This window comes from Molothrus aeneus, chromosome 3, assembly GCF_037042795.1.
Source record: "Molothrus aeneus isolate 106 chromosome 3, BPBGC_Maene_1.0, whole genome shotgun sequence".
Classification (NCBI taxonomy): Eukaryota; Metazoa; Chordata; class Aves; order Passeriformes; family Icteridae; genus Molothrus; species Molothrus aeneus.
The window spans coordinates 43,112,270-43,139,550 of NC_089648.1; the positions used below are offsets into that span (position 1 = coordinate 43,112,270).

At 36.7% G+C, this 27,281-nt stretch overlaps 1 protein-coding gene across 1 annotated transcript in view; it reads right to left on the minus strand.

Annotated features, from left to right (window-relative positions):
- The window catches only part of LYST (lysosomal trafficking regulator), a 77,542-nt gene that overhangs the window by 29,193 nt on the left and 21,068 nt on the right, over positions 1-27,281 (minus strand). Inside the window, exons 6-25 of the mRNA XM_066546789.1 lie at positions 25,711-26,743; positions 24,632-24,793; positions 23,867-24,023; positions 21,289-21,515; positions 20,489-20,555; positions 19,587-19,696; positions 18,121-18,544; positions 16,914-17,058; positions 15,974-16,147; positions 14,404-14,564; positions 12,826-13,016; positions 11,032-11,277; positions 9,290-9,463; positions 8,884-9,033; positions 8,148-8,285; positions 6,213-6,411; positions 4,872-5,003; positions 2,146-2,785; positions 1,525-1,702; positions 500-669 (exon numbers count right to left, since the gene is read on the minus strand). Coding sequence (XP_066402886.1) covers positions 500-669; positions 1,525-1,702; positions 2,146-2,785; positions 4,872-5,003; positions 6,213-6,411; positions 8,148-8,285; positions 8,884-9,033; positions 9,290-9,463; positions 11,032-11,277; positions 12,826-13,016; positions 14,404-14,564; positions 15,974-16,147; positions 16,914-17,058; positions 18,121-18,544; positions 19,587-19,696; positions 20,489-20,555; positions 21,289-21,515; positions 23,867-24,023; positions 24,632-24,793; positions 25,711-26,743 — 4,878 coding nt within the window. The remainder of the gene's footprint in view (positions 1-499; positions 670-1,524; positions 1,703-2,145; positions 2,786-4,871; positions 5,004-6,212; positions 6,412-8,147; positions 8,286-8,883; positions 9,034-9,289; positions 9,464-11,031; positions 11,278-12,825; positions 13,017-14,403; positions 14,565-15,973; positions 16,148-16,913; positions 17,059-18,120; positions 18,545-19,586; positions 19,697-20,488; positions 20,556-21,288; positions 21,516-23,866; positions 24,024-24,631; positions 24,794-25,710; positions 26,744-27,281) is intronic.

A 27,281-nucleotide genomic window follows, 5' to 3' on the forward strand; every position in this document is an offset into this window, starting at 1 on the left:
AAAAAATATCATTTACTTATATAGCTGTCTGCTTAAAGGTCATCTCCTTTTCTGTCAATATAAGGTGGCTCTTCAGTTCATGAAAATGGTATATCTCTGGGATTTTTCCCTAGAAGAGACAGCCATTTAAATTTGGAGCCAAGATATGGAAGCAGCTGTGGCATCAAGATTTTTCCTTAATTACCCACCAAAATCCAAGAGAAGTCTAGTGACAGAAAGAGTTAAACTGATTACACAACATTTGAGTTCAAGGCCTCTGAGGCACTCAGAAAGTCTGAGTGTTTACAAGATCCATGCTGAGAGCCTCCCTCAGATGAAGTTGCTTACAAACAGCTTAAGGGCCACACAATAGCCCTAAGCATTTTACTACATTTCAATGTTAAACAAGCAAAACCTACCAAAATAGTCTTGAATAGGTTTTTTATGGTTGTTGACCAGCAAAGTGCACTGCTTCTAACTCACATATTGTTACAGGACATAAAAGCACAGCATTACTTACTCTTCATCCAAGCCAACAGAGCGGCCAAAAAGCATTTCCAGAAAGCATTCTACAACTTCCTGAGTCCCCTGATGAAGATACAGCTGATTGGCTAGCAAAGAAAAGCCACGGTTCTTTAAGAATTTTTCCTTCTGCTCCCTTCTTGCTCTGTTGAAATATGCATCCAACAACTAAAAATAAATGCATAATTATAGTGTAAGAATGAAACATTTAATATAACTGCCCTGAAAGTGAAATTGTTGTCTTTGTCTGTCATTGAAATTTTTTAAAATTCAAGATTTCAAACATCAATTATACTATCAATTATATATTTGATAATATATTTTTGATCTGAACACACATTTTTCATTAAGTTTGAGGAAGATGAAATCAAACACAACAGTTAGCAAATGCATACATAAATACTCAAACTTTTTATATTTGTTCAATCTTACAGTTCAGTGTGTGTGCAAATGCATGCATGACATTCGTTCTCAATAAAGCCATACAGTCTTACTCTTTCTCAAATTAAAATAGAAATCTACTCAAAGTTTTTTATCTACATTATATAATTATACAGAAACATTGTCCATAATACTACAAAAATCTCTGAAAACATTTTGAAGCCTCAAGTCCATCTTCAGTCCACAAAGGTGTGGACAACTCCTTAGAATAACTCAAAGTCAACTCTTTTACAAGTCAAACCAAGGTGCAAGTACTTTTACACACTGTATCATGTTTTGTGTCCCTGACTTTCTGCATTGTTGCTTCCATTTACAATGGTAATGCTATCAATAAGCTCTTAAGGCCTTTGGCTTACATTAGGGACTATATTTATCTATTCAAAGAGTCTGTGTTTATGTTGCTTTGTAATTTGCTTGGTTTTGTTTTTATTTTTTTTTTTTTAATCCATAGGGTGAAAACTTATCTTAAATGTAGAAAACTGAAGAAAGGTAAACAAAAATAGTAAAATCCCACCACATTTCCAACACGTTAACCATACTGGTTGACATCTTTTTAGGAGAAAACATTTGATATAGGCCTACTTTAATGACTCCTTGTTGTATGAGAGGAGATGGGTGGTTCACCAGAACTATAAGATAATCAGGTTGGATAAGTTTGTCCATCACATCTTCTAGCATGATATCAGGTAGGATTAGGAGAACTCCACGCAAGAGATCGTATAACCCACAACAGATAAGCACAAGATAGTCTTCTGCACATCTGAAAACAGAGGAATGTGTTTCACCACAGCAGGAAAGGTTAAAAAATGCAAAATTGAAATTCTTGAGGGACAGAAAGAGGGTTTAGGTTAGAAATTTGGAAGACAACATTTCTTCAATACTCCTAGCCACCATCTTCATTAACACTTGTTTTTAGATGGCAGACAGTAAAAAGGATAATCTGACCAGAACTACTTTCTTTTGTGAGTAGTTCGCACTTTTACTGTACATAGCAAAAATCCTGATTTTTAAAAATTTTTATGTAAATACAGCAAAAACTGAAACAACAGAACATTCTATACACTAAAAGCTTAATAAATTTGTGTATGACAGCCATTGAAAACATTCCATTAGTTTTCAGAATTTGAATTTTTATGGAATATTAATCAAGAGCGAGAACTGTAAAATTAAAGCTCATGTTAAATTATTATTTTCCGTGCTTACCTATCATCAGGGCTGTCAGATGGCTTTGGGGTAGTCTCATTAGGTGAAGAAAAAGCAAGACTGTCCCAGTCTTCAGGAAGAACACTCTTGTCAGCAAAGCTGGGCCAGCGAGCAATGGCTGATGATGCTCCAAGAACAGAGAATGCCAACCCCAGCCCTGCAAAGTGACCCTGTCCCTTCTGAAATGAAGGCAGTCCTTTCAGATGGTCTGGACGCCGCAGCGATGCCTCAGCTGCACCACCAGCAGCAGCTTCACTACATTTCAGGTCTGTATCAGCTTCTTTACTCTCTAACGCACTTTCTGATAACTCTACTTCTTTTGCAATATCCTCAAATGTTTCGGCAGATGTTAGCTCTGAGTCACAAACTGTTTTTGCAGACTCACAGCTGCTAAGGAAGAGTTCTTCCTGTACTCTCTTAATAGTTTCAGAACTTTGTACAAAACCAATTCTATCCTGAAGATCAACGTAGTCACGCTCACCAAGGATCTGCAGGTCATCAACACTGCTTCCCATTCTTTCAGTCAGTCTTTTTCGATGAACTTGGGGTGAGGAAGTAGGTGATGCTGGTAAGCTTTTAGAAAGCCTTCTAGGTGCCTGAGAGCCTATCTTCTGCTGTACACTAGCCTTGGAAGTGCTCCCTAGAGAAATAAGGACATCTTAAGCATTCCTTTCACACTAAAACCCAGCTTTTCTAATAATGATACACTCTTCACCTACTTAAAATTGTTGTGACCCAAGTTAATTTTATGTGCAAAACTGATTCAATGCCTAACATAACTCAGATTTGGTTAATCAAAGTAGAGATATTAAACTATTATGCAGCCATATATTTAGCAAGTCACAAATGTGGAAGAAACAAAACGCAAAGTAATTTTTTCCAATATACAGGAGTTTTTAGATTTAAGTTACGATCCCTTCACCTAACCCTCAGCAGGAACTGTTACAGAATCACAGAGGGTGGAGGGCACATCTGGAGGTGTCTACACCAGAATTCTTGCTCAAAGCAGCGTCAAATAAAGCAGCTTGTTCTATTTGGAGCTTTGTGTAAGAGGTCTAATCTGCAGTGTTTCAGTGGACATCAAATTTCTACTCAGCAACTCTTCTGCACCAAGATTTTACATATACTTCAAATTTAGAACAAATAACTACATGTTTTAATTAACAGTGCTTGCTTTTAACTGCACATTATGACCTGAAACAGTCAAGCTTTCAGAGCATATTACAAGTCTCGAACAAAATATAGTTCTGAGAGAGAAAATGTCTGTATACAAGACTGGTAGAAGCAGTTACCTGTTAGACTAGGAAAATGAGAATTTTTTCATTCACAAATATTTTGAAAACTGTGCATCAGTTAGTACTAAGGCAATGACAATGCATTAGGAATGTATTTTTTATGAGACATCTATGAAATATATGAAAGAAATACATGAATATACATACACACATACATGTACCAACACAGCCAGACCCAAGCTGGCTTTCACACAAGGAGAGATCTACACAGCTGCAGAAATCTTACAGTCAAGCTTTCACACACATCAGCGGGTAGTACAACAAAAAACTGCAAATCCCCATGCAGATAGCAGTTACCTAACACACATACAAGTTCTGCTATTTTAGAGAACCATACAGTGTTAAGGTGTTGGAATGCATTTTTAAAATCTTCTAGTCCCAGCACCTCCTGCGACTAGACCAGGTGCTCAGAGCTTCATCCAACCCAGCCTTGAGCACTGCCAGGGTTGGGGCATCCACAGCCTCCCCAGGCAACTTGCTCCAGTGTCTTGCCACCCTCATAGTGAAAAATTCTTCCTACTACCTAACCTAAACTTCCCCTCTTAATTTGTATCCATTACTCCTTGTCCTATCATTATTATAGTCCCTGATTAAATATAAGAGTATATAAATTATACATTTTTTAATATAAATTTGGAAATTCAAATTAAGAATCACAATCACGCAAACATTTTCACAAAAAATTATGTTGAGTATTCCTCTGGTAGACATGAACAATCTCTGTTCAAAACCAATAATTTGGTAATACTGACATTAAAAAAGTACTAAAAGTACTTATTTAGAGGAATGAGTTTTCATATGTTTTCCATATGGGGAAAAGGACTGATTCCATACACAGTTTAGTGCTGTGACATGTTCTTCATACCACTTCTTTACTGAAAAACCAAAAAAATTTGAATAAAGTTGTTTCAACTGAAGTAGTGCTTGACGATCCAATTTCCTTTTCCTAAACAAAGTAGCAACAAGATATCAATTGTAAAAGGTATTATATTGTGATACCCAGAACATAGCCAGCCACACATGATCTGGAATATATGGGTGGATGTTAGGGATTATGCACAAAGAAAGAAAAGTATCAGCTTAGAGCTCTCTGCCCAGATAAGATAGCTGCTTATGGCTGACTTTAGCTGCTGCCTGGTCAGGGCACTCTCTTACATCTCTAGCAGGTCTGTTTAACAAATGAAATGCTTCTGTTTATCTGTTTCACTGCCTGAGGCATCAGCCTGGCAATTTGTTTCAACTTAAGAATGAAGAGCAATTTAGGTAGCATGTTCTGTTCCATCCTTCTTACTCAGCGGTTCAGGCATCAAGCTCCCAGGGACAGGGGGAGCTTTGTAAGAAAGATCTGTGGGAAACTAACATTTTAGGGCACACCAGTCATTTGGCAAAGGATTGTGTCTTAACATCCTTATTTTTCCAGTATTGTTTTACCTTCCAGTGGTAAAGCTGTAAATCCAGTTGGAGATGTAATCACAAACACAGAATTGTCTACTGACTTCCCACCACTGCTGGAATTTCTCAGGTACCTAAGTGATTCAACTTTCTCCTGGAAAATTTTGCCATCTAGAAAGAAAAGGGTGAAAAGTTACATAAAAGCTTTTTATGTTTGCATTGATGACAAATTAGACTCACAGTACTGAGGGGTGGTTACATTTGGAGCTGATGACTGGTGGCTAATGAGAAGTTCTCAAGTCCAAAAAACTGAGAAAAAAACACTTTTTGGTTTAGAGATGGCTTCAAAATTTACTTTAGAACAATAAAAATATTATGATATACTAAAACAACTATATTTAAAGACAGTCCTTGCAGTCATACAAGTAGTGACAATTGACTTTTTGTCATGTCAAAAACAGGTGGCTGTTCTCAAACAGCCTAAAAAGGCTTCAGGTCTCAAAATAAGCATTCTCCCCTTACTCAGAATCTTACAATAGTTAATATTAGAGACAACAACACAGATAAACACAACTGTGCTGCCTTTTAAATTGATCACTAAAACTTGAGGTACACAGGTATTTGCAAAAGGAGAAAATATTTCAAACTTGGATGATGCTTTCCATGTTTACCTAAGTTATAGCTTAGGTTGTACAATGCTAATATAAAAGCATGAACTATACATTGTTTCACATTTCTAAGAAGACAAAAAAATATTTTTTAAAGCTCACATCCATCATTTTGCCAACATGACCATCCTGTATAGATATATTAAAGCAGCTGTTGTTCTAGGTCTGCACCCCTCAAAGCCCACAAGCACTGCCAGGAGCTTGTCTGCAATGAACTGATGGTGCCTGACAATGATGCCTTGCAGTGCAAATCATCAATTACAAAAAATGCTCCATGGGTCCTTTATTTTTCTTGGAATTCAGTTAGAGGAAGAAAGAAAGAAAGTTGAAGTGGAGAAAGGACGAAATACAGATTTCTGAAGAAGCTCCATTTACAAGTAAGCTAGATGTTTTTTTCTAAATTTGCCCACAGACAAATGTCCACACAGGCAGCTAAACTTAAGCATACCATTTAGCAGCATCAGACTTCAAGAAAGTTAAAGGCATAACCATCAGAGAAATTATCTATGGCTACAGACAGGAGAAAGCTCTCCAAGTAAACAAAGTCTAACTGTAACCTGTTTCAGAAAAGTAAAAGTAGTTACAATATTAAGTTCCAAGAATTCAATAATTTTTAATATATACTCATTAAAATACAGGGAGGTTTTTTTAAAAAAAATTAGTTTATTCCCGGATTTTTACCTTATTGTTTATCTAACTGTGGCATATTTACCTATGTGCAGGGAAAAGTAGAAGTTGGTAGGGTTGTGACAAACATATGTATTAGTGGGAGGGTGAACTGCTAAGAGGAAATTGAAGACCAGAGTCAGCAATTCCAGATCTGGGGGAGAACCAAGTACTTCTTCAATTATTTTCACAAATGACCTGCAAACCTCTTGAGGCAGGGATGCAAGGTGTCCCTCTTTATGCTCCTAGAAAGAAAGAGTAGGACAACTGTAAGCTACTTGCAATTTTGATTTGACAAACTGTCTTTTTTTTTTAAATTGTCTTGCTGTAGTAGAATAGACAAGAAAAGAAGCTCAGCTAATAAAGAGCTAATAAAGTTGTATTCTTTAATTATGAGAGAAGCTACTGTATGTCCTGGATGTTATCTCAGTCCATCATGAACCAAATATTTCATATGTTATGCAAGTTGATTTTTAGGAAAATGAGCATACTATGCTGCCCTGCTATGAAATGCTGGAACTTTAGAACATGAATCACTATTCATGTACAGTTTATTGTCATTGGATTACATATTTGTAGAGAAATTAATAGTTGCCAATACCAGTAATTCAAATATATTAATAAATTTCTGAGCAGGACCACACTGAGTCATCTGTATTTCCACTTCAGTAGCCAGTTTTATGAACATACACATTTGAAATTAATTTATTATTATATTTATCATTTCAGCTTAATAAGCATTCTATATAGTTCAACAACAGCTACCTGAAAAAAATTATTAAAAGAATACAGATTTTAGACCAAAACTTCAAGAAACTTGTGGGAAACCCTGTCAAAAGGTGAGCATGGTGATTATCTTCTTCTTTTGCAACTTCTCTAAATTTACCTCCTGTTTTGATACACAAGCACCTTAACTGAGACTGCTATGAGAAAAGATTAAATGAAGTTAATTTAAGTAAGTTTTTCCAAAGAGAATGGCTTATATAGTTTCACCTTCGTTCCATCAGTCCCCACAAAATTGCCAAATCATTGACCAATGTGAGTGTTTTTTTAATCAAGAAAATAACTTTTTCCCCAATATGCAAAATGACAGGAGAAATGTTATGAAACATTCTGTATCAAGGCATTTGCATTAATATACAATTTGAGAAGTTAACTATACCACTAACAAGTTTCAAAAGTAGGGAACACCACATAAAAACGAAGAAACTAAAAATTTACAGATACTAAAATGAAGAAAATATTTCTGTAAAAAAATCATTAAAAGAGGAAAAAACCCAATAAATAAATTTTAAGTGCTGAAGTGAGAAACTCAGAGTAAAAAAGAATGTAAGGTAGAAAATAAGAGTACAGGAAAAAGTGATTACAATACTTATTTTCACAAATGGATACATGTACTATAAGCAGGAAACCATTTCAAAGTCATGTTCTTAACAAGTGTCTATCAAAGGACTGAAGCATTTCTCTGAAGTCCTTTCTGGCATAGCTATTTCCATGCCAGGGAGGAAGCTACTACTGTACCATAATTTTGAGATGAGTGCTCAGACTGAGCACAGCAGTCAGGCTGCTCCATTAGGTCTGATGAGAAGCAGCACAGACAGCTTCACTACCTGCTCAGTGTCTGGCTTTCAGTAACAAAGACAAGAACCAGCAAGAGACATCTCAGGTACTTCTGTATAAAAGGGACAGTTCATTTCAGCTCCTGCTGGTGTATGGCTATGCAAGCAACCTAGAGCCTAGATACCCAAATCACACCAGATGGTTCAAGCTCTTGTTCCTCCTGCCCAGCAGTAAATGGAGCACCCAGCAGGGAACTGAACCAGTTTACAGCAACAATACCTGTAGAAGATGGAAGTAGTCTGGAAGCACAGAGGACAGTCTACTCAACTTTTCCTACAGAATTTAGTCCCTTCTACCCCACCCTCCCCAAATAAAAACGAGTATTTGCCAAGCACAAAGTAGGATTTCAGAGTGGAAGTACCTGCAGGACCTGACAAGTTAACAGGAAGTGATGGACCACTTGAGCTTTCAATAGCTGTTTAATGTTAAACATCTGTTGGTGATGGTTAGCTCTGATAAGGATTTCTAGAGCTGCTAACAGGGTTTCCCAAACACCGTGCTGAAAAACAAAAAACAGGAACACAGCTTCAAAAATATATTTGTGAGTCTAGATACTGAGAAAAAAAAACCAACAAACACAAAGTCAGGTTAGTCTTACATCTAAGATGATGACTAAATGAGTGCAAGTGGTCAGGTCAGAACAAGTTAGAAAGTAATCAGAAAAGTCACGCTTGTACAAAATTAAGCATGCTTTAATGATTAAGCTACAAAAAAATTTACTTGTCTAAAATTAGTCTTTTACATTCTTAGCTATATTAACCCTAAACAGTTATTTTCAACAGTTCAACTCCAAGAGAAAAAAGGTCCTCCTTAGTTTCTCCACAAAAAAAATTTATAAATTCAATTAAGAAGTCATATGCATGCAGCACTTTCACAGAATTTCATACACTAAGGCTACTTCCATCATTAATCATAGGAGAGTGATATTATAAACAGCTATTCAAAGAAAAACAAGGAACATTAATTTTAGAAAATCATAGTATTTAACTAACTACAGCTACTCTTCCAGTTACTAACATGTAACTGGAGAGATAATTTCAGACATGACAATACTTTATTTTTTTTTAAATGCTAACTTTTAGATCTGAAGTATTTACCTTTGCTTTAGACCATATCTTCCAGTCAAGCAGCAGCTTTTCTAGCAACTGGACATCTTGAATAACTGCAGTAGAATCCGGGTCAAGCTGGAATTGCCCATTTTCATTTACATAGAGAATCTCATCACTGCAGCATCCTTCAAGGAGAGTCTTAAAGAGGGGGGAATTTTTTTGAGTATCAAAACAAAGCAGTACAATTGTTCTAGCCCAATTATAAAAGTTAAAATATTTAAAGAGACAGCATACTCTTGATAGGGAACACATATCTACCAGGTCAACACTAATCTTGCTTCAAATCACTGTTCTGTCTTTGTAAAAGCAGCGCCAAATGTATAATTAAAATCTCAGAAGTTTCTAGATTTGTCCTAATATTGAACAAAATATCAGGTTTAGAAGAAGACTTTACCTTCAGCATGCAAAATCCAACAATGCATTTTGGTTTGATCAACACCCGACGAATCATAGAATAACCATTACAGTTGTCCATCTCCTGTATTCTCTGTTGATTGTATTTTGTTAAAGATAGTATAAGTTGTAGTGCTAAAGCTTGAGTGTCTTCACAGCTGCTAATCTCTACTACCTGAGGAAAAGGCAAATTTAATAAGACAGTTTAAGTGGGAAACATCTAGAAAAAAGCTTTGTTGCACTCCTAAGTAATTTAATCCATAAGTAACTACTTATGGATTAAGTCTCTTCTAAACCATTTGAGATTATGTACATAACCTTCATTTTGTCTGTGTTCACATTCAGATATTATACTTGAAGTGATAATTTCTACTGTGCTAAATTATGATCTACTAAGGAGATACAAGTCCCATTACGAGAATCCCTTTCAAAGAAAAAAATCTGTTCTAAATAAATTTTAAGTAGAAGGTACTTGCCATACTACAAAGTCACAAGGTCGTGAAATACCTGAGCCACTAATAAGAACTGTTTGCCCTGAAAAAAGTATTTTTTGAACTGTTTAAGCTATGAAAAAAGGTTCCTGAAATTCTGAACTAAGTCTAGGTGTAAATGTCTAACATTGAAGTTTTATTTTATCCATAAAGAGACCAGCAAATTTATAGATGAAGACCATGAATCCTTTCCCCCTCTTTGCTTTCTACAATTCTTGAAGTCCAAGAGCAACTAGTATTTTTACAAAAAAAATACAAGAATGAAATCTCACATTAATGAGATTTCAGGTCCTATAGGTTCTCTTGACATGTACCTGTTAATTCTGTTACACTTATACATTTATACACCTGGATTATAAAACCTGTATTGTCTCACAGTTGATCTATCGTTTGCTTGCCTTACTGATGCAAACAGTCTTCAGCAGGATCTATAGCAGATACTCAGCATAAATTTACATAATAAAGTAACATGGATTAGGATTTTCACCTCAGAGTTCACTGTCAGTGCTGAAATTACAACAGCCAGTGTTTTTATAACCATTATCTAATGTGCATTTGTTACTACTCTCACCATATCTCTCAGAGCAATACCAGAGGCATATAAATCAGACAAGTCTTAGGCCTACGGTAGTATTTTCAATTAACTGTAGTACTTCAGAGACTGCTAGCACAAACATCAGCCTCTCCATGTACAGGTCACAGTTAAGCAGTAACTAAGTTAAGGCCTTACTATTTTTCAAATAGCCTTTTTTCTTAGGATAAGCCTTTGAAGACAGGTGAACAGTTATCACCAAAAAGCTCTCACAATTCACTAAAAAAAAAATAAAGCTTTGCGCACCATGTAGTTTCATATTTATTCATGCTTGCATTGTGAATATCCTGTGGTTAGAGATATGTAATGAATTTCTCAAAATGAGAGAAAAAATATAATCAGTTCTGAAGCATCCCTCAAGATAATCTCTTCTGATATTTAAAAGCCCCATTTCTAAATCATAATATAGCTCCATCTTACATACTGGCAATATTATAAAAGCCATAATACAACAGAATTATAATTACATTTCCAGTTTAAGACAACCTGCATGATGCAGTCTTATGCTGCAGGTATTTTCCACAATTTTTCTTTAACAGAAAAGCATCACATAAAGAATAGAGCAAGGCAGCTAGAATAATGCGATTTTCTACACAAGATACAAGGAAAATTTTATATGGGAGAACACAGACACACACCCTACTCCTCCAGCCCCCTTACCCTAGCAAAGAGGAAAACAAATGCACCAGTTCCTCCAATTTCATGTAGTATGCTCTGAAGAGTTTTATATTCAACTGGCTGAAGTGCTTTTAGGTGATGAGAGTCCAACGCATTGCTCTGAACTTCTTTCAAACTGAAAGGTCTCTGAGAAGGCACAGTTTTCACTTGACCTTTCAGTCTAATGACAGGCTCATATATGGTGTACTGACCAGGGCAGCTTGTGGTATAAACAACAGCAAGACTCCCCTGAAAAGAAAGGAATTTAATTTTTTTCTAGAAATTTAAAACAACCCCCCCACCCTGCCACCAAGGACACAAAAAGCCCAACACAAAAGTAACCTAACAGCAAGTAGTAACAACTTTGGCTGTTCATTTCTACTTTACCATTAACGTGCACTGAGGTTGCATGTGGATGCATGTACACTAAAATGCAGCAGGATTCTCAAATCTTAGCAAATGCATGCAATAGCTAAAGCACAGAAAATTAAGAAAACACTAAGGAATTTCACCAAGGATCCCCCTCTCATCACCTTAAGAATTACATAACTGTTTTGCATAAAAAACAAAGTTACTCACAAATTTAAAATAAAATGAGCATATTGAAGTATTGAGTAGAGACTTTCCTTTTCTAAAATGGCAAGTTCAAAATATTGGTGTTTTTTAAAATCTTCTCCAGCTTTTTGTTTTAATTCTTTAATCAGTTTTGTCATAAGAGAAACTCAACACAAATTTCATTAATGAAGAGACTTAAACCAAAACCAAAGCTCCTTTGGAAAGTAGCTAACTTTTTTTCACAGAAATGTAAAATTATCTTTTTTGGAAGGTTATTTAAAATAGAGAAATAATTTCATTTAAGGAGCTTGCACTCTATGCAAATGTACAATGATCGATTTATCACTTGAACACAGGGCTCTTCCCTCTGCCTAGCTGGTTTTCCTTAAGGCAAAATAAGCTTATAAGTTGCATGACTGATTTGTTAAGCTCTTATCCAATTCATTTCTTCTTAACCTACTCAAAATTTAGTACCATTGTCTACAGGGATCACATCCAGACAGAATGAGCCTTTGCCTACAGCTACAAAAGGAAATCAGAAAAATCCCTCTAGTGGGAACAATTCATACAGCAAGAACTACTAGTGTATGAATTCCCAGAATATAGCAGCCTTGACTGATAAGCAAGTTTTATTTTATTGTTCTGCTAGCAATAAGTATATTTACACCTGCATCTGGCAGGGCTGTTTTAGGCAGGAAAGATGAGAAAAGCAGTACCTCCCAGCTGGAAAATTACTTTTCAGCCAAACGTGATGCAAACTTAATTCCTCCAAAACCTTCAAGGAATTTGGATTAATTCTTTTGCTTCCTTAAAGCCAGATAAATCCTCATTTCTCCTCTTCTCTCAGTTTTAATCTTAAAAGGTTAATTTAGCATTCCTTGGCTACTTTTCCACTTAATGGAGGGAAGAGCTATGTATCCATCCTAAAGCTTTTGGAGGCACCTGTTTATCCACTATGATTTAATGTGCATGAATTAATGATTTAATGTGTGTGATTTAAATTAGTTATAGATGCTGGAACATCTAGAAATTTTCAGAACCCAACCTAAAGCAAGATGAAATGGTCATCCTGTGTGGAGGTCAGCTTCCATTAAAATAAGTAGGAAGAGCCCCACAATGATCTTAATGAGAAGAGGATTTGATCATCTCTGTTTTGATCAAATTAAGCACTTTGCGAAACAGCAGGAAACACATTCCTACTTTCTTAAAAAGATTAAGGACCATTTTAAAGTAGAAACTTACAATTAGAGGCCCAACATCCACTTCCTTTTTTGTCATGAAGAGCTCCTTAATTTGTTCACATTGTAGAATCTCTTTACTTATGTACTTTGAGCAGTCAGTCAATGTTTTGCCATATTTACAAGGCATTACCGATGTGAAGTCTGGGCCACACGTGTATAAGTAAAATGCTTCCTCTGGTCCAATATTTGCACCTAAAATCCAGAAAATAATCTTTTAACTCTTTACTATGCAATAAAGCAAAATTCATACATTGGCTAATAGAATCAGAGACTTTACTAAGAATGTCACCAATTGGATTTTTTAGGCTCTGATGATGAAACAATCAGTGCAGCCTAATGACTGCTATTAGCTACAGTAGATCAGTGACTTCTGACACATCACAGGCCAGATTAATTCAGTGGCAAAGGCAACTGAAACCAAGTCAGGAAAACTACCTGCATGAACTGAAGATCAACATCTCTGAATAATTTCACTTTTTAGAATTAAAAAGTCATCTATCCAAGCCTCCTCAAAGCTTTCAAAGCATAGCAAGATTACAGATAGCAACAAAATGCTGCATTGTCTTGGAGACTTGGGCAGTGACTGAGCAGGATGCAACAACAGCTCACTACAACTGATGGAAGTGGGAAAAAAACCATAGGAAGTAGGAGAGCAAATAAACCTTCCTCTCCTTTCTGGGCAGCAAATCTTGGGTCATCTGTGATCTGAGAACACAAACTCAAAAGAAGCATCCAGAAGGAATCAGGTCTGATGTGTGGGTGCGTGACAACTCTACAGCAGCAAATCCAGGGCTCTCTGGATGCACCAGTTACGCAGGTGGCAGGCAGGTGGCAACCAGACCATGTAGATTCTACAGGTTACATTTATGACAAGTTTCTCACCTCTAGCACACAAATGCATAACTGCACACACAGGACCTGCATGCACCACACATCCTGGGCAAACTGATCTCACTTGTGGAGCAGTCCTGACTGGGACACATCATCTGAAATGCCAGGTGACAAAGCAGCAGGGTTCCAGCCTTCAGCATTAAGCAAACACCCAGAAGTACTAGATAGGACTTCCCAAGGAAGGAGGAGAATTATACATCTAAGAAATCTCTAAAGTATCACTACAAGTTCCAGGAATAAGCTTGCTTAACTCCGAGCATTCAGTGGTTCAGATTTTGTTAGCTTTTTAATATGCTTTATGCAATTTGAAGCTAGCAGGATAGCAGCAGGAAAGTGAAATCAATTTTCCAGGTAAGAGACTGAGTGCTTTAAGAAAAAAAAACAATAGAGCAAATATCACTATCTCTCTATCACCTACTCCAAGGTATTATTTTAAAAAATTCTAAGAAATTTGCCAATTTTGGGACTAAACAGGAAGCAAGAGAATATGGCAGAAGGACACATTAGGAAGTATCCAATACTGAAACATTTGCCTACATTCTCCCTGATATATTATGCTGCTAAAGGTTGTACTGTTGTTTTTACTGTAAAAACTTGGCATGTTAAAAAAGACATTAAAATAAGCAATTGATTTTGGAGGGGAAAGAGGAAATGAGCACTCATTCAAGGAAAAAGCATACAAAAGTACCATTAAATAGAAGCAGATTTCCAAGATCCCATCTACCCGACAATCGAAGCAGATCTTCTTGGGATGATGTGCAATGGCCAATCATGCAAAATGTTTTGTTGCTGTCAGATGATAAGCTTGTTTTCCTTGGTAGTGCAAAATCTAAATTAATCTCACATTGCCTAAAAATACATATAAACAAACAAATTGAAATATTAAGAACTGATCAAAATTGCTATCTAAGATATTCAGCTGAAGTTTAAAATTCATTTCAATATTCAGTAGGTGAGAAGACATGCTGTCATCAACAATAATTTACTGAAGTCCTCTTCAACATCCAGGCACCTTAACACTCAGTAACATAAGATATATGCATTCTAATATTGCACAGAACAGATGAATAGAGTCCCAGCTAGGGTTGCCATGAAATCAAGTTTTCCTAGCTCTGAAGTACTTTTCTTCTTTCCTCTGACCTCAAAGAGGAAATAGTATGTAACACTCTACACACTTCTAAAATACCACAATTTTTCAATCATTTCTACTACTCCTAACAAGTTAAAGTCCTTTGAACAGGCTAATACACATTGTGAAAACTGTGGTTCCCAAATGCTGGAAAACACCACGTTGAGGATTTGCTTGGACCAGGAAACATTGTCAGAACTGGTGAGTTGCACAGCCACAGGCAATAAGCCTGATGCTTTCAGAAAGCATCCAATTAACTTTATGTGTCTTTACATAAACATAAGACTGATTAGACTGTAAAGGTCATTCAAAGCTTCCTGAAAGAGCCTATTAGCAAACTAGCAACTAAAATTTATATATAGAGAGGCCTCAACAACTACACATGGGGAGAACACTATAGTATTTTTAGCTTTCCCCTATATGTCCATATTTGGACTCTATTGAACACCAGCATGCACAGACTTAACATAGCCTTCACAGATTGGACTTTAGGAAGAAAGGCTAAAGACTGTGATATTTAATAAATTCCTATTTCTCTAACCAGTGAATAATTCATGCAGGCACAGGCTCACTCAACCTAGTATCAGGTACCTCATTTAGGAGCATGGACCTCAGCTTTGCAGTGGAAGTAGTACTTCTCACCATCAGTTCTTGTCTGAAATATTTTTTTATCTTCTTCCCTATTCATTTTTCTCAGTGGAACAAAGTGACTACCTTTTCTCCTACTCCTCTTAATTCCTACTTCCAACAGTATTGCCTGACTTACACCTCCTTAATTTGGATTCAACCAGATACATTATACCTACTGCTAACTTTATGCCATAGCTTATTTTGGATCTTACTCAAAATCTTGTAGTACTTGCCTCTTTCACTTATTTGTAATGAAGAAAAACTAATGTCTACACCGGTCCGTGGTATAAACTGACAATTCTCAAAGTAATCCATGAATATTCTGGATATCTCTAATATTCCAAAGAATTCCTAACAGCGCAACATACTCCTTCTCCTATCCTACTAGGAGATTACTCAACCTTAACTGCAGCTTGCACCATAATAATGCAATGTTTTCTTAACAGAAAATATCTTTAAAAGAAGATAAATATCTAGGTACAACTTATGTGTTCTTTACCTCTGACCAGAAACCCAGAGCAACAGCTTTCCATGGAAATTTTTCTTGCCTTCTGGCTTCTGCAGGTATTTTAATGCCAAATGCTGCCACCTGCCCACAAGGAAAACATTCCCTGGGGATTCAGCCTGTGCCAGCAGACCAGCTTTCATCTCGTCATTTGGATCCATGCACATACTATGTAAACAACAAAAAAGAAAAAATGAGGGTGTGTGTTTTCATATTTTCATTTAGAGCCCAAATTTGCACATTTTGACATCAGTTAATTTGAGATTGTGTTCCTTAACTTTGACAGGTAATTTTTTTGATCACAGTTCTATTTTTAGAGTACTCAGCATAAGGTAGGGAAATCATCACAACACTTTCACCTTTATTATTTAACTTGTCTGCATAAATCTGCTTACATTTAAGATAAAAATATCTCTATTTTAGAGAAAAGTTGAATTCAATTTACTGAAAAAATGCAGGTGCTTTGAACACAGAAATAAAGGGTTCTAAAATTGCAGTTTTAGACACATTTCAAGGATACTTAAGGATTATTTACGAGAACTAAATTAGTGCTAAAATGTGCTCAGAAGATTAAAATCAAGACTGTCCCAGTAAGTATTACACAGCAGCAATTTTCACAGCTGAAGTGTGAAAACCTACAGCTGCAAAAAACTTCTCCATCTTCTCACCTTTATTGTGTCATTTCATTAGAACTCGAATTGCTACTTTGTGGGCAGTTATTTATAAATGACTACATGAAACATGCAAGACCAGAGCTTAACAGTTGAAGCTGATAAACCTATAGATTTGTATCCAACACACTTACTTGATGTGTGCAAGATGTCTCTACTATAGAAATTAGTTCTCTACTCTCCACCAGTACTCTCTGCAAGTTGCTACTACAGGTTACAATACAATATGTCCACAGGACTGCTTCTGGACTAATACACCATACCGAAAAATGAATGCTCCAGTGTTCAAGTCTGCCCAAACTTGTATCATCAGAGCTTTGGAACCCAGTGAAATGATGTGAATACAGCCATCTTCAACAAGTTTGTCTCCCAGGGTTACATATTCCATTCCTACAGACTTTGTTTCTTCTACAAATATAAACATGTTGCAATTACAATATAATACAAAAACAATGCCTTTTACAGCATGTATCAAGGGTGAAAAGAAACCGTTCAGGTACTGCATAGAATTGGGTTTTGTTTGGTTGAGGTGGTTTGGTTTTCTAAGTGGGTTGACTAATAAGCATTTTTCTCTTTAGAAACCTAGGTCTCAAACAGAAATAGAGGAACTTAGCACTAACTCAGCAGTTTATATGTTTCTGTTTGTAACATATAAATCCACTGAGCTGAATACACTCTAACAATGATGCTTTTGACATATCAGATTACATTCCTATGTTGAACTTGTGCACCAGAAATCTTCAGATTTTTCTTCACAAATCATCCTACTCTTTAAGCATGATCAGTATTCTTACTTTACCAAGCAAAAGCACAGACCTAACAAAAGGAACTCTAGTGATTTTCAAGGTTCAGGGTTGGGTTTTCCCTCCTTCTCTTTAAATACAAAAAGAAGGAAAAACGAGTAAAGGTATTCTAAGTGTTGTGAATGGAACACATTTTAAATAAGGAACGTTCCCTTTACAAATTATAATCCAAAAGATTCTGCTTAGAACAGTTTGACAGCAGTTGAGTCCCTACAAAAGTCTAAACAGAAAATTATTTTACATCTGTTGGTATTTACATGGTGCACACACAAGGAAAGTTAAGAGGAGTTATACTGAGTCAGCCTGAGGCTTGATCATCAATACATGAAATCAAATAAACTCAAGCAGCTGTTTTCTATAACTACAGCTGCAGCATTTATTATTTTCATCATAACATGAAGTAGCATAAATATTACTGAGGTTACAAATTCAATGAGAATACTACATTTCTTAGGAAGCAGGCATTAATCTAATTCAAGAACTAGGGTTGGAAATGCTGTATCTCTAAGTATATGGTACAGTAGTCAAAAAAAATCAGAAATACTACCACTGCTTTTCAATATCGATCATAAAATTTCAAACTTTTGTGTACAGTACATAGATTGGAATATTTGTAACCAGAATCCTTTAATGCTACCTAAATAAAAACAAAATACTATATCCTCACCTGTGCTGTCAAAACTGTTCTCTCTTACAGCTATGAGTCTGCTTCTCCTCTTGACTTTTTTCCCCTTTTCTGTTGAATTTTCTGCTTCATGAGCATACTCCAGACGAAACCACAGGGAGACACTGAAGCCATCAGACATGTGTGGCCAACAATTTTGCCCAACTAAAGGCAAGTGAATTGGGGCTACATGCCAAGAAGAAAGTAGCTGGTGACTCAAATTTTCACCATCTGCCTCTTTCTTACTCTGTGATAATTTTGCTCTTTTTAGTAGTCCAGCACTTTTATTGTTGGAAGTGACAGCACATTTTTGTGAGGAATTGCTGCTCAAATTTGTGCCATTCAGCAAAGGAAAGGCAAGGTATTGTAATGGATTCATATAAATATTAGTGTCTACAATCTTCAATACACCCTTGAGTAGTACCTCCTAGAAGAAATAAAATAAATAAATGAGAAGAAAAAATAAACTGTTTACACCATGTAGTCAAGTATCATGCAACTAAATAGATGCCTACTCCTCATTTAAACCTGGACTCATGTTTTACCAAGAGAAGTGAGTTTGCATATCCAAACCTAAACACATTGGCAAAGCGTTAGGTAGCAACTTCAACAGACTGTGGCCCAACAAAGCTTTGGGGATTTAGTCTGGGCAGAAGAGACTTCAAGTTACCATGCTTAGATATCTGCTGAAATGCAGCAGGTGGTCATTGCACAGTCTCATCTCACTCCTGTTATGTGCAGCATAAAAAGACATCACCTTTTACCCTGTGTTTTAAGGCTGGTTAAGAAAGCACACACAGGCCATGACTTTGTTATTGCATAACCAGTAACAAAACTAGCTGAGCCTTAAGCCAAGAAGTTTCTCCTGTTATTTGGCTGATAATTACACACTAGCATTGAAAAATTGACTTGGGACTCTTTTGTTTGGTTTGGTATTATTTCACACTGCCCAGTATTTTTTTTTTCTTTTCTTCCACTTATTTTTCTACAGACTCTCACAGAAACCAACAGAGTTTGGTTTCAGCACTATATCCCACAGAAGCGGTAGATTCCAGCATCCCACCAACCAACTCAGGACACGTTTGAAAGTAATTCCTGCTGCTAAAACATTCTCAAAATAGTGAGATGCCTCATAACTTTAAAGGAATTGCTCCTAATTTTACAGTATTATTGTTTTGTCATCCATAACCACAATGTCAGTCTCCTTGAGAGGATTCTTGGTTTCTTGTGCTGAAGAGAGTTTCCAGGACCAACACACCCTTCAAAACCCTTCTCTTCTCATTTCCTCTTTCCTTTTCCAGTTTTGAGAAGGAACTATTTCTACAACCAAATTTTATTTGCTCTGATCAGTTCAAACATTGCTGTGTATCTCCTTATTTCCCCAAATTCTGGGACACAAAAAGATTTTCTTTTTGCTTCATTTTTCTCATTAGACCTCTGAATTTTGCTATGTGTTAGTCCATACATACCGTACAAGGTGTCTTCTCCAAAAATATCCTCAGAAGAAGAGTTAGCTCTTCTGAACAAGTCTGTGAACTCATCAAGGAAACCAGCAGATCTACCAGCACCATCTGACATGCTAAAAATAAGGAGACAATAATATTGTTGAAATGGATTTTTTTAAGTTTTAAAGACTCATATTCTATACTATTATGAGGAAAGATTAATTTGGAATTGAAAGTGTTTTTCAAAACCATTTCAGATTAAGGAACCAATAAAAATTACAAGATGAATTCTAAAGAGGTCCAACAGTACTTCCCGATACTATAATTCAAAATTTTATTGAATCAATCAGTGCTATGCTAAATTTTGTCCCAGGTCTGCAAAATAGAGTGAAAGTCTGAGAACCAAGTGTCTGCCTGGCAAAGGCTCTCCCCACAAAGTCACCATGGATCCAAGTCCTGGGATGGGTTTACATCACCTCCTGTTGTGAAGCACCCTCAATACATAAATCCACCTTAGGGCAAACATTTCACCTGCTTCCACATGCTTGGATTAGCTAGCTGCTTTCCAGTTAGAAATAAAACTCAAGGCATTATCAAGATCTGGGTTACAATGAAATTGGAAATACAGGCTTACATTGTGATGGAATGAGAATTCATCAGCTGCTATTTTTTCCCAGCAGTGTTTAACACTCACACTAGTGTTTATGGTTTCAATTGTCATTTTCACATCTGCCAGTATTTCTTTATTTCCACTAACTCAGAAATAACCCTATATTTACACTAAACTTTCTTGCAAGTTAAAAAAGCAGCTGCATAAATTCACACGCCAATGAATTTCCTTTGTCAGTTTTGCATTGGCACTGTTTGACTGTGTATACATTAGATTTTAAAAACCAGTATTTAAGTTACTTGGAGTTTTAACTCACCATGAAAACTAGATTCTGTTTGTGTCAATATATTCAGAAATCCTCCCAAAAGGTGTTTAACAGCTCCCTGTACAAAAGAATAGGAAAAATCAATATCTGAAGAATATCCCCCAGCTCAAAGAACTAAGAAATAAATTCTTCTAATCAATTCCTGCCTGCTATTGATTTTAATAGTAATTTAGATTATTTGAAATTATGGACTGTTTTTATATTTGCCAATGAACAATCTTTTGTGCTGTGTACAGTTCAGTTGCAGAAGAGAGACTTTGAATGTCATATCATTATCTTTTGCAGGAAGGATACTCAATTTAGTTAAAAAACGCAACTAAAAGAAACTCCAAAGGATCACGAGGGCACGACCATTTGTACAACTAACTTCTAATACAAAATTATGAAGAAAAAAAAAGCATAGAATATTTTTCAGGTACATGATTCATGGTTTCGAAAAGTACATATTCAATAAAAAGTTTAGAATGCTTACATATACATACAAGCAGATATCTGCCCTTTTTTCCTTAAGGCCCTGACAATCATAAAATCTATCTGTAGGGATTGAACAGTCTTGATAAAAGAAAGACACCTGAAAAACTCAAAAGCTTTGAAGGACAGATACCTTTCAGTAAATTACTTAGCTCCTGGTAACTTAAATGCAATGCGGTTGACAATATCAGTCATTTACACTGTTTCACATCTTATAAAATCCCATAAAAAGTGAGAATATTCAAGATCACTCTATTAGGTATGATAAAATTAAAAATACACAACTGCTAAACTGCCACCTCTGGTAATAACATTTTTACCTGTTCTATAAGGACAGTGGCATTTCTCTCCTTCTGATTGATGATATTCAGGCAGCTTTGGAATACATGAGCAAGCACATCTAAACTTGCATTACCAGCTGAGAGCAAGTTTAATTCTAACATGCAAATTTCAGGATACATTAATTCTCCTTGATTGATGTTTTCAGCCAGGCCACTAAAATAACCCGAAGCACCAGTACATCCTGATTCCACCTTTGTGTCTGCTCCTAAAAAGAAACCACATGTGTCTTACTGAAACTTACTCAGCTGAATACAGTTTGCATATTTAAGCAGGACATCCAAGGACATATCTCCAACCTTCTCACAGGTACAAAACAAAAAAAATCACTAGGTTATAAGCAATTTTCAGAGATTAGCATAGTTTTATATTCTGCTTCAGATTTTTCTATTTTCCTGCCAACACAGAAGGGCAAGGATGCAGTTTCACCCATTACATAGTCTTAAACTATCTGGCTTCATTTCCTGGGAATTGAACACATACAGAAATGGCAAAATATGCAGTTCATGAAACACTACAGCAAAATCATTGCAACAAAGCCCCAAGCTTCTACACAAACTTTGAGCTTGCCAAGAAAGGAGACAAATATAAATAATTTCATATTAAAAGGCCGGATGAAGCAATTTGTTATTTAACTCTGAAAATGCACATGACAGAATAGCTGCATGATAATCAAAGAAAAAACCCCAAACATGTAAGCCTCCCTGTCACATTTTGGAGAGACTTTAAAATAAATTATTTAAAATTATTTGGTACAGACACATGTTACATGCAAGTGTATCATGGAAGTTTTTCAGATTAACTTTTTAATTCAGAAATGCTTTAAAAATATTATAAATCTATTGATAAAGCCTAGTCACACAGGTAAGCAGCAGTAGTTTGATGCAGTTCTATAAAAGGCTGTTGCTGCTCATGCTGATCTCATACCAGAACATAAGCACCCAGGTGTGCTCAGCACAAAGGAAAAAAATTAACGCAAATTCATGTTTAAAATTAATTACACAAACAGAATACAGCAAGATACGTGCACATCAATTGTTTAGAATAATGAGATATGTTGTATAACAAGGGGGCTATCAAGTCAAATGAAGCATGTGATTGGGAAAAGCCAAATTGTGCTTGACAAACCTGATTGCCTTCCACAAGCCAGAAACCTGCTGGGTTGATATGGAATGAGCAGTGGATGTCTACCTGGATTTCTCCAAGGCTTTCCAAAGTTTCCCACAGGCTCCTCCCAGATAAACTGATGCATTAGGGTGGAGACAAGGGGTCTGTGCAGTGGGTGGGCACTGACTGCCTGGCTGCACCCAGAGGGGGTGGTAAATCCTTTTTAAACTGCCTTTTTAAACCCCTGCTGTCACAAGTGGGGTTCCCAGGGATTGATATTGGGCCCAATGAAGTTCAATATCTTCATGAGTGATCTGGGTGATGGGATCAATCCACCCTGATGGAGTTTGCCAACAATACCAAACTGAGTGGGGAAGTGGGCACTTGGGAAGGGAGAGCCACCCTGCAGGAAGACCTGGATAGGCTGTAAGAGTGGGCTAATAAGAACATTTTAAAGTTCAGCAAGGACAAATGTAATGTTCACATGGGAAAATAGAATCCAGGAGTGCAGCACAGACTGGGATCTGCCTGGCTGGAGAGCTGGGGTCCAGTGGGCAGCAAGCTCAGCATGAGTGAACGTGTGCTGCTGTGGCAAGGAAAGCCAATGGGATGCTGGCCTGCATCAACAAGGACATCATCAACAGGGATTAAAAAACCTTTATCCTACTCTATTCAGCGCTTGTCAGGCCACATCTGGATTGCTGTGTTTGATTATGTCCCCACTACACAAAAAAGACAGGAGGGAAGGTTGAGAGAACTGGGCTTGCTCAGCCTTGAGAAAAGGCAGTTTAGAGGACATCTTATCACCATTTAAAAGCTGTCTACAAAGAAGGTAGACTCCTTTTTTACAAGAAGTCACATGGACAAAGCAAAGGGTAACAGGTACATGTTAGTTCTGGGGAAATTCCACACAGACACAATGAGGAAGTTTTCCCTAATGACAAATCAGACATTGGAAAATATCTCCCCAGAAAAGTGGCACATTGGGTACTTTAGATCCAGATGGACAAGGTGCCAGGCTACCTTGTCTAGATTGTGCTTTTGTGAAAAAAGGTTGGACCAGATGATCCTTGGGGTCCCTTTCAATCTAGTATTCTATAACATAATTAGACTATTTAATTTTCTTTACAATCCTAAAGAAAAAATTTTGAGCACTGATTTTCAGAAAAACTACTGGTACATATCTCTGGAGTTTCTAGATCACAATAACACACTTGAGCAACATTACTTTAGAGCAAGAGTCACATATACCAAAACAACCAAGACAGAACAATTTCTGTAACACTCAGAATACTTATCTCTCCATTTGTAACTCCATCCTACTGGAAGTAAATAAAGTTAATTATTTCTATCTATTAAAGGTGCTTGCACTGTTTTGGTACATCTCAAAAGACAAACAAGCTTTGCTATATCAAAAAGACAGCTTTGTATATTCAGAAAGTTCCCATTTACCTTCATTCTTGGTTTCACTATCATCAGGATTACTTTCACTATCTGCTTCATATCCTTCCTCTTCAGCAAAAAGCTTAAGACTACAGCATTGTGATTCTTCAGTTTCTTCAGAAATTTCTCCAGGTTGTGACACAGGCTCCTTCTCAGTGTAATGGGTCTGAACAATACAACCAAATAGACTGTCATTGGTCAGAAAAAATATCTTTGGATCAGAAAAGCAAATAATTTAGAACTGTCCAAATGCCTATTTTCTCCAAGCCCACTGGGGAAAGAAACAAATTAATCATACACTTCCAAGAAACCTGAGATATGTTAAAAATCCTTCATTATTCTGTAAAAAACTGAATCTGCAAAGAGGGATTTTTCTTACTAACTACCAGATCAAAGTTTTAGGAAGCAGAATTAAAACTGTTTCTAAATCACTATCACCATCAGCATGCACCTTGACATTCACTGAAAGGTGAAGAGGTGAAGATGTCTACAGCCACTAGGGTCACTCAACATTCCCATTTGAAGCCCTTCCTTTAAGAGTTCATCACACTGTTGTGAGATGAAAAAGCATGACTCATTTCTGAGCAGTAATTGTGGGGACCATATCAATAAACAGCATTCCACTTTGGTATGAGAAGCAGAGATTTCATCTTCAACTATCACAATAATCAAATACATCTAAACATTTCCTATCAGGTTTAAAAAGACCCAGAGAACAAATCTGAGAAAATCTTGCATTATTCAGAATGAGACTGTTTAGCTGGTGTTTCATACCTTTTCAATTTTTTCTTCAGAATGATCCAGATCAGCAGAAAAAGTGCCCAACGCAACACGAAGCAGTGAATCAAAGAGAGGCTTTGCCAAGTCAGTTTCTATCACTTTTGACTGAGCAAGCTGCTCTCTTATTTCAAGTAAGATATCATCCACACAGGTATTCTGTGTTTTGGGGGAGAAAAACATTTTGATTTGAGTTACTTTTTCAAGCTAAAAGAAATAGTCTAGCTCCTTCATTTAAGAGTTTCTCCTTTGACCTACACTAATCTGACTTTTCATCTAAAACCACCAGGTTTCATCCAGTCTCTTGAAATAAGAAAGATTCATCCTATATGTCATGACAAATTTAATTGGAACCTGCACACTGAAAAAATCTGGCAAAATGCTGCCATTTAAAATTTGCAGGTGAAAGTGCTGTTTCAAAAATAAACATTTTTGAAACAGCTTCAGGTACACTGTGCATTCAAAACACACCACATTACTAACAGTTGACAGAGTGTGACATGTCCAAGATCATAAAAACAGTGAATGTTCAAGACAGAACTCCAGTTTCCAGGTCTTTCCTGCACTTAATACCTCCTGCTTTGCAATAAATTGTCAAGTAAAATTCAAGACAGTAATTAAACATTAAAGAAAAGTGAAGGTGTCTTCTGTGAATTAACAACTTCTTGTGGAATACTGAATTATTCCACCTCTAAGGCTTAAGGAATAATTTTTTCAAGTGTCCTTTCAGTATCTGTGCCCTTCAGTAGTTTTTTCTCAAGCACCACGCTCTGCTCAGAACCATCCTCAAAAAACAACATGAGTGGCACCATCATGCCTACACAGCTTTCCTGCAGCATCCCTTTCACACACATTCTCCACTAAATACTCTTTCTGAAAAGAGTCCTACTCAAGCAGACCACTACTCTGACTACTAAGCTCATTATTTAACCGTGCACTTCCAGTACTATACAAAAAATGGTACCATAAAAATTGCATAAAGTTTTTACCTCCCTAGAAGAACTTTTCACTAAATTACTGTTAAAATAATATGAAACAAATAGGAGCAAAGGAAGGTAGACAAAGTTGCACAGTACCTGGTGAAACATCTCCACTTCTGTCTTCTGCTGCACGGTGCTTGCACTGTGTAGGCAGATGGTCAGCAGAGCTTCTAGAAGTCTGATACCTTGGAGTGCCCACTCAGTCTCTTCTCTTGCAGAAGTCCTTATCCCTTCAAGATTGGCAACTGAAGTACCCAAAGTGTGTTCCATACTCACAGGGCTGCCACAGGAGCCAGAGTCAGGCACCAGCTGCTCAGCACCAGCAGGACTGCCAGAACTATCAAGCTCCAATTGCGTCACCTCTCTGCTTTTAGCCAGCTGAACAGAGTCATCCTTGCTGAGAAGCTCAGTTTGAGGACTCCCATGTGAACTTCTGCTGCTTTCACTCAATACTCTCTCCCTCTTTTCTTGCTCCTTTTCTTTATTTTTTGCAAGTTTCTGAATTATCAGGATTAGTAATCTCTGGCATGCTTCAAAGCCTCCAAGTCTATGGAACTGTCTCTGGAAAACTGAACTATACAAATAGATGCAACGACACATGGACCAAATATCTGCAGCCCTATGAATATGTTCCAGAGAGGGCAAAGTAAGGCTTTCCAGGGACAGATATGGTAATTTGTGGCCTAATGGCTCACTGGCTGTACTATCATATCCTGATGTATCTTCACACTCATTAGCTGAATCCAGATCACCATCTGCTTCTTTACTGATACATAAAAAAGCAACACAGAGGAACAGGTTTATTGTGTTGACGTGAATGTCTTGGCTGACAAACTTTTTCTTTTTTGGGTAAGCCTCCTTCAAGCCAGCATAAAACTTGCTCAGGCTTTGAGGAACTTCTGAAACAGCGTGCTGGCTACAAAGAGAAGTGGGCAAGTCAGACATAGATTCCTTTTGTTCACTGTTCAGGCCTTCCAGTTCTGGTGTTGCTTGGTCTTCCTGCTGATCATCAAGGCAGAGTATCAAGGTCTCCAACACCTTCAAAGAATGGCTTCTTAATGTATCTAAGTAATTTAACTCAATAATTTGATTCACTCCATTACAACTCAGAAACAAGTCTCTAATTACTCTGCAAAAGAAAGCATAAGAAAGTTACTTTATAAAGCACCCAAAACCTCATGTAAGTCAGCACTTGCTATAAATCACTGTAAATTAAAGAGAAAAGGAATTGTCTGCAGCACTCTAGGATCCCAACTCAGCATTGTCCAGCTTGTAGTGGAAAATTCAACTTTTTTCTGAGATATAATGGAGGAAATATCTCCCTCTAAAATGCAGACCACAAAAATATATGATGCTCAAAACACTAAAGGTGGTTAATTAACTCTATTTATGACATTTACTCTTTAGTGGTATTTCCTTGCCCAAATTTTTTATTAGAAAATGAAGCTATTTCCCTGTTTGGTGATTTCACCAGAAAGCAGTGATTCCTTCTCAAATAAACTTGATGACATATTCCTAACTGTCTACTAGGTGCATGGATGACGAATTTCAGATAAATTCTGGAATACCTTTCAAGAATAAGTTTTTGTGCAATTGTTATGTCAGCATGTCCAATATCAAAAAAACTTTCCATACATTTGCTTCCAAGTCTATTTTTCCCTTCTTCT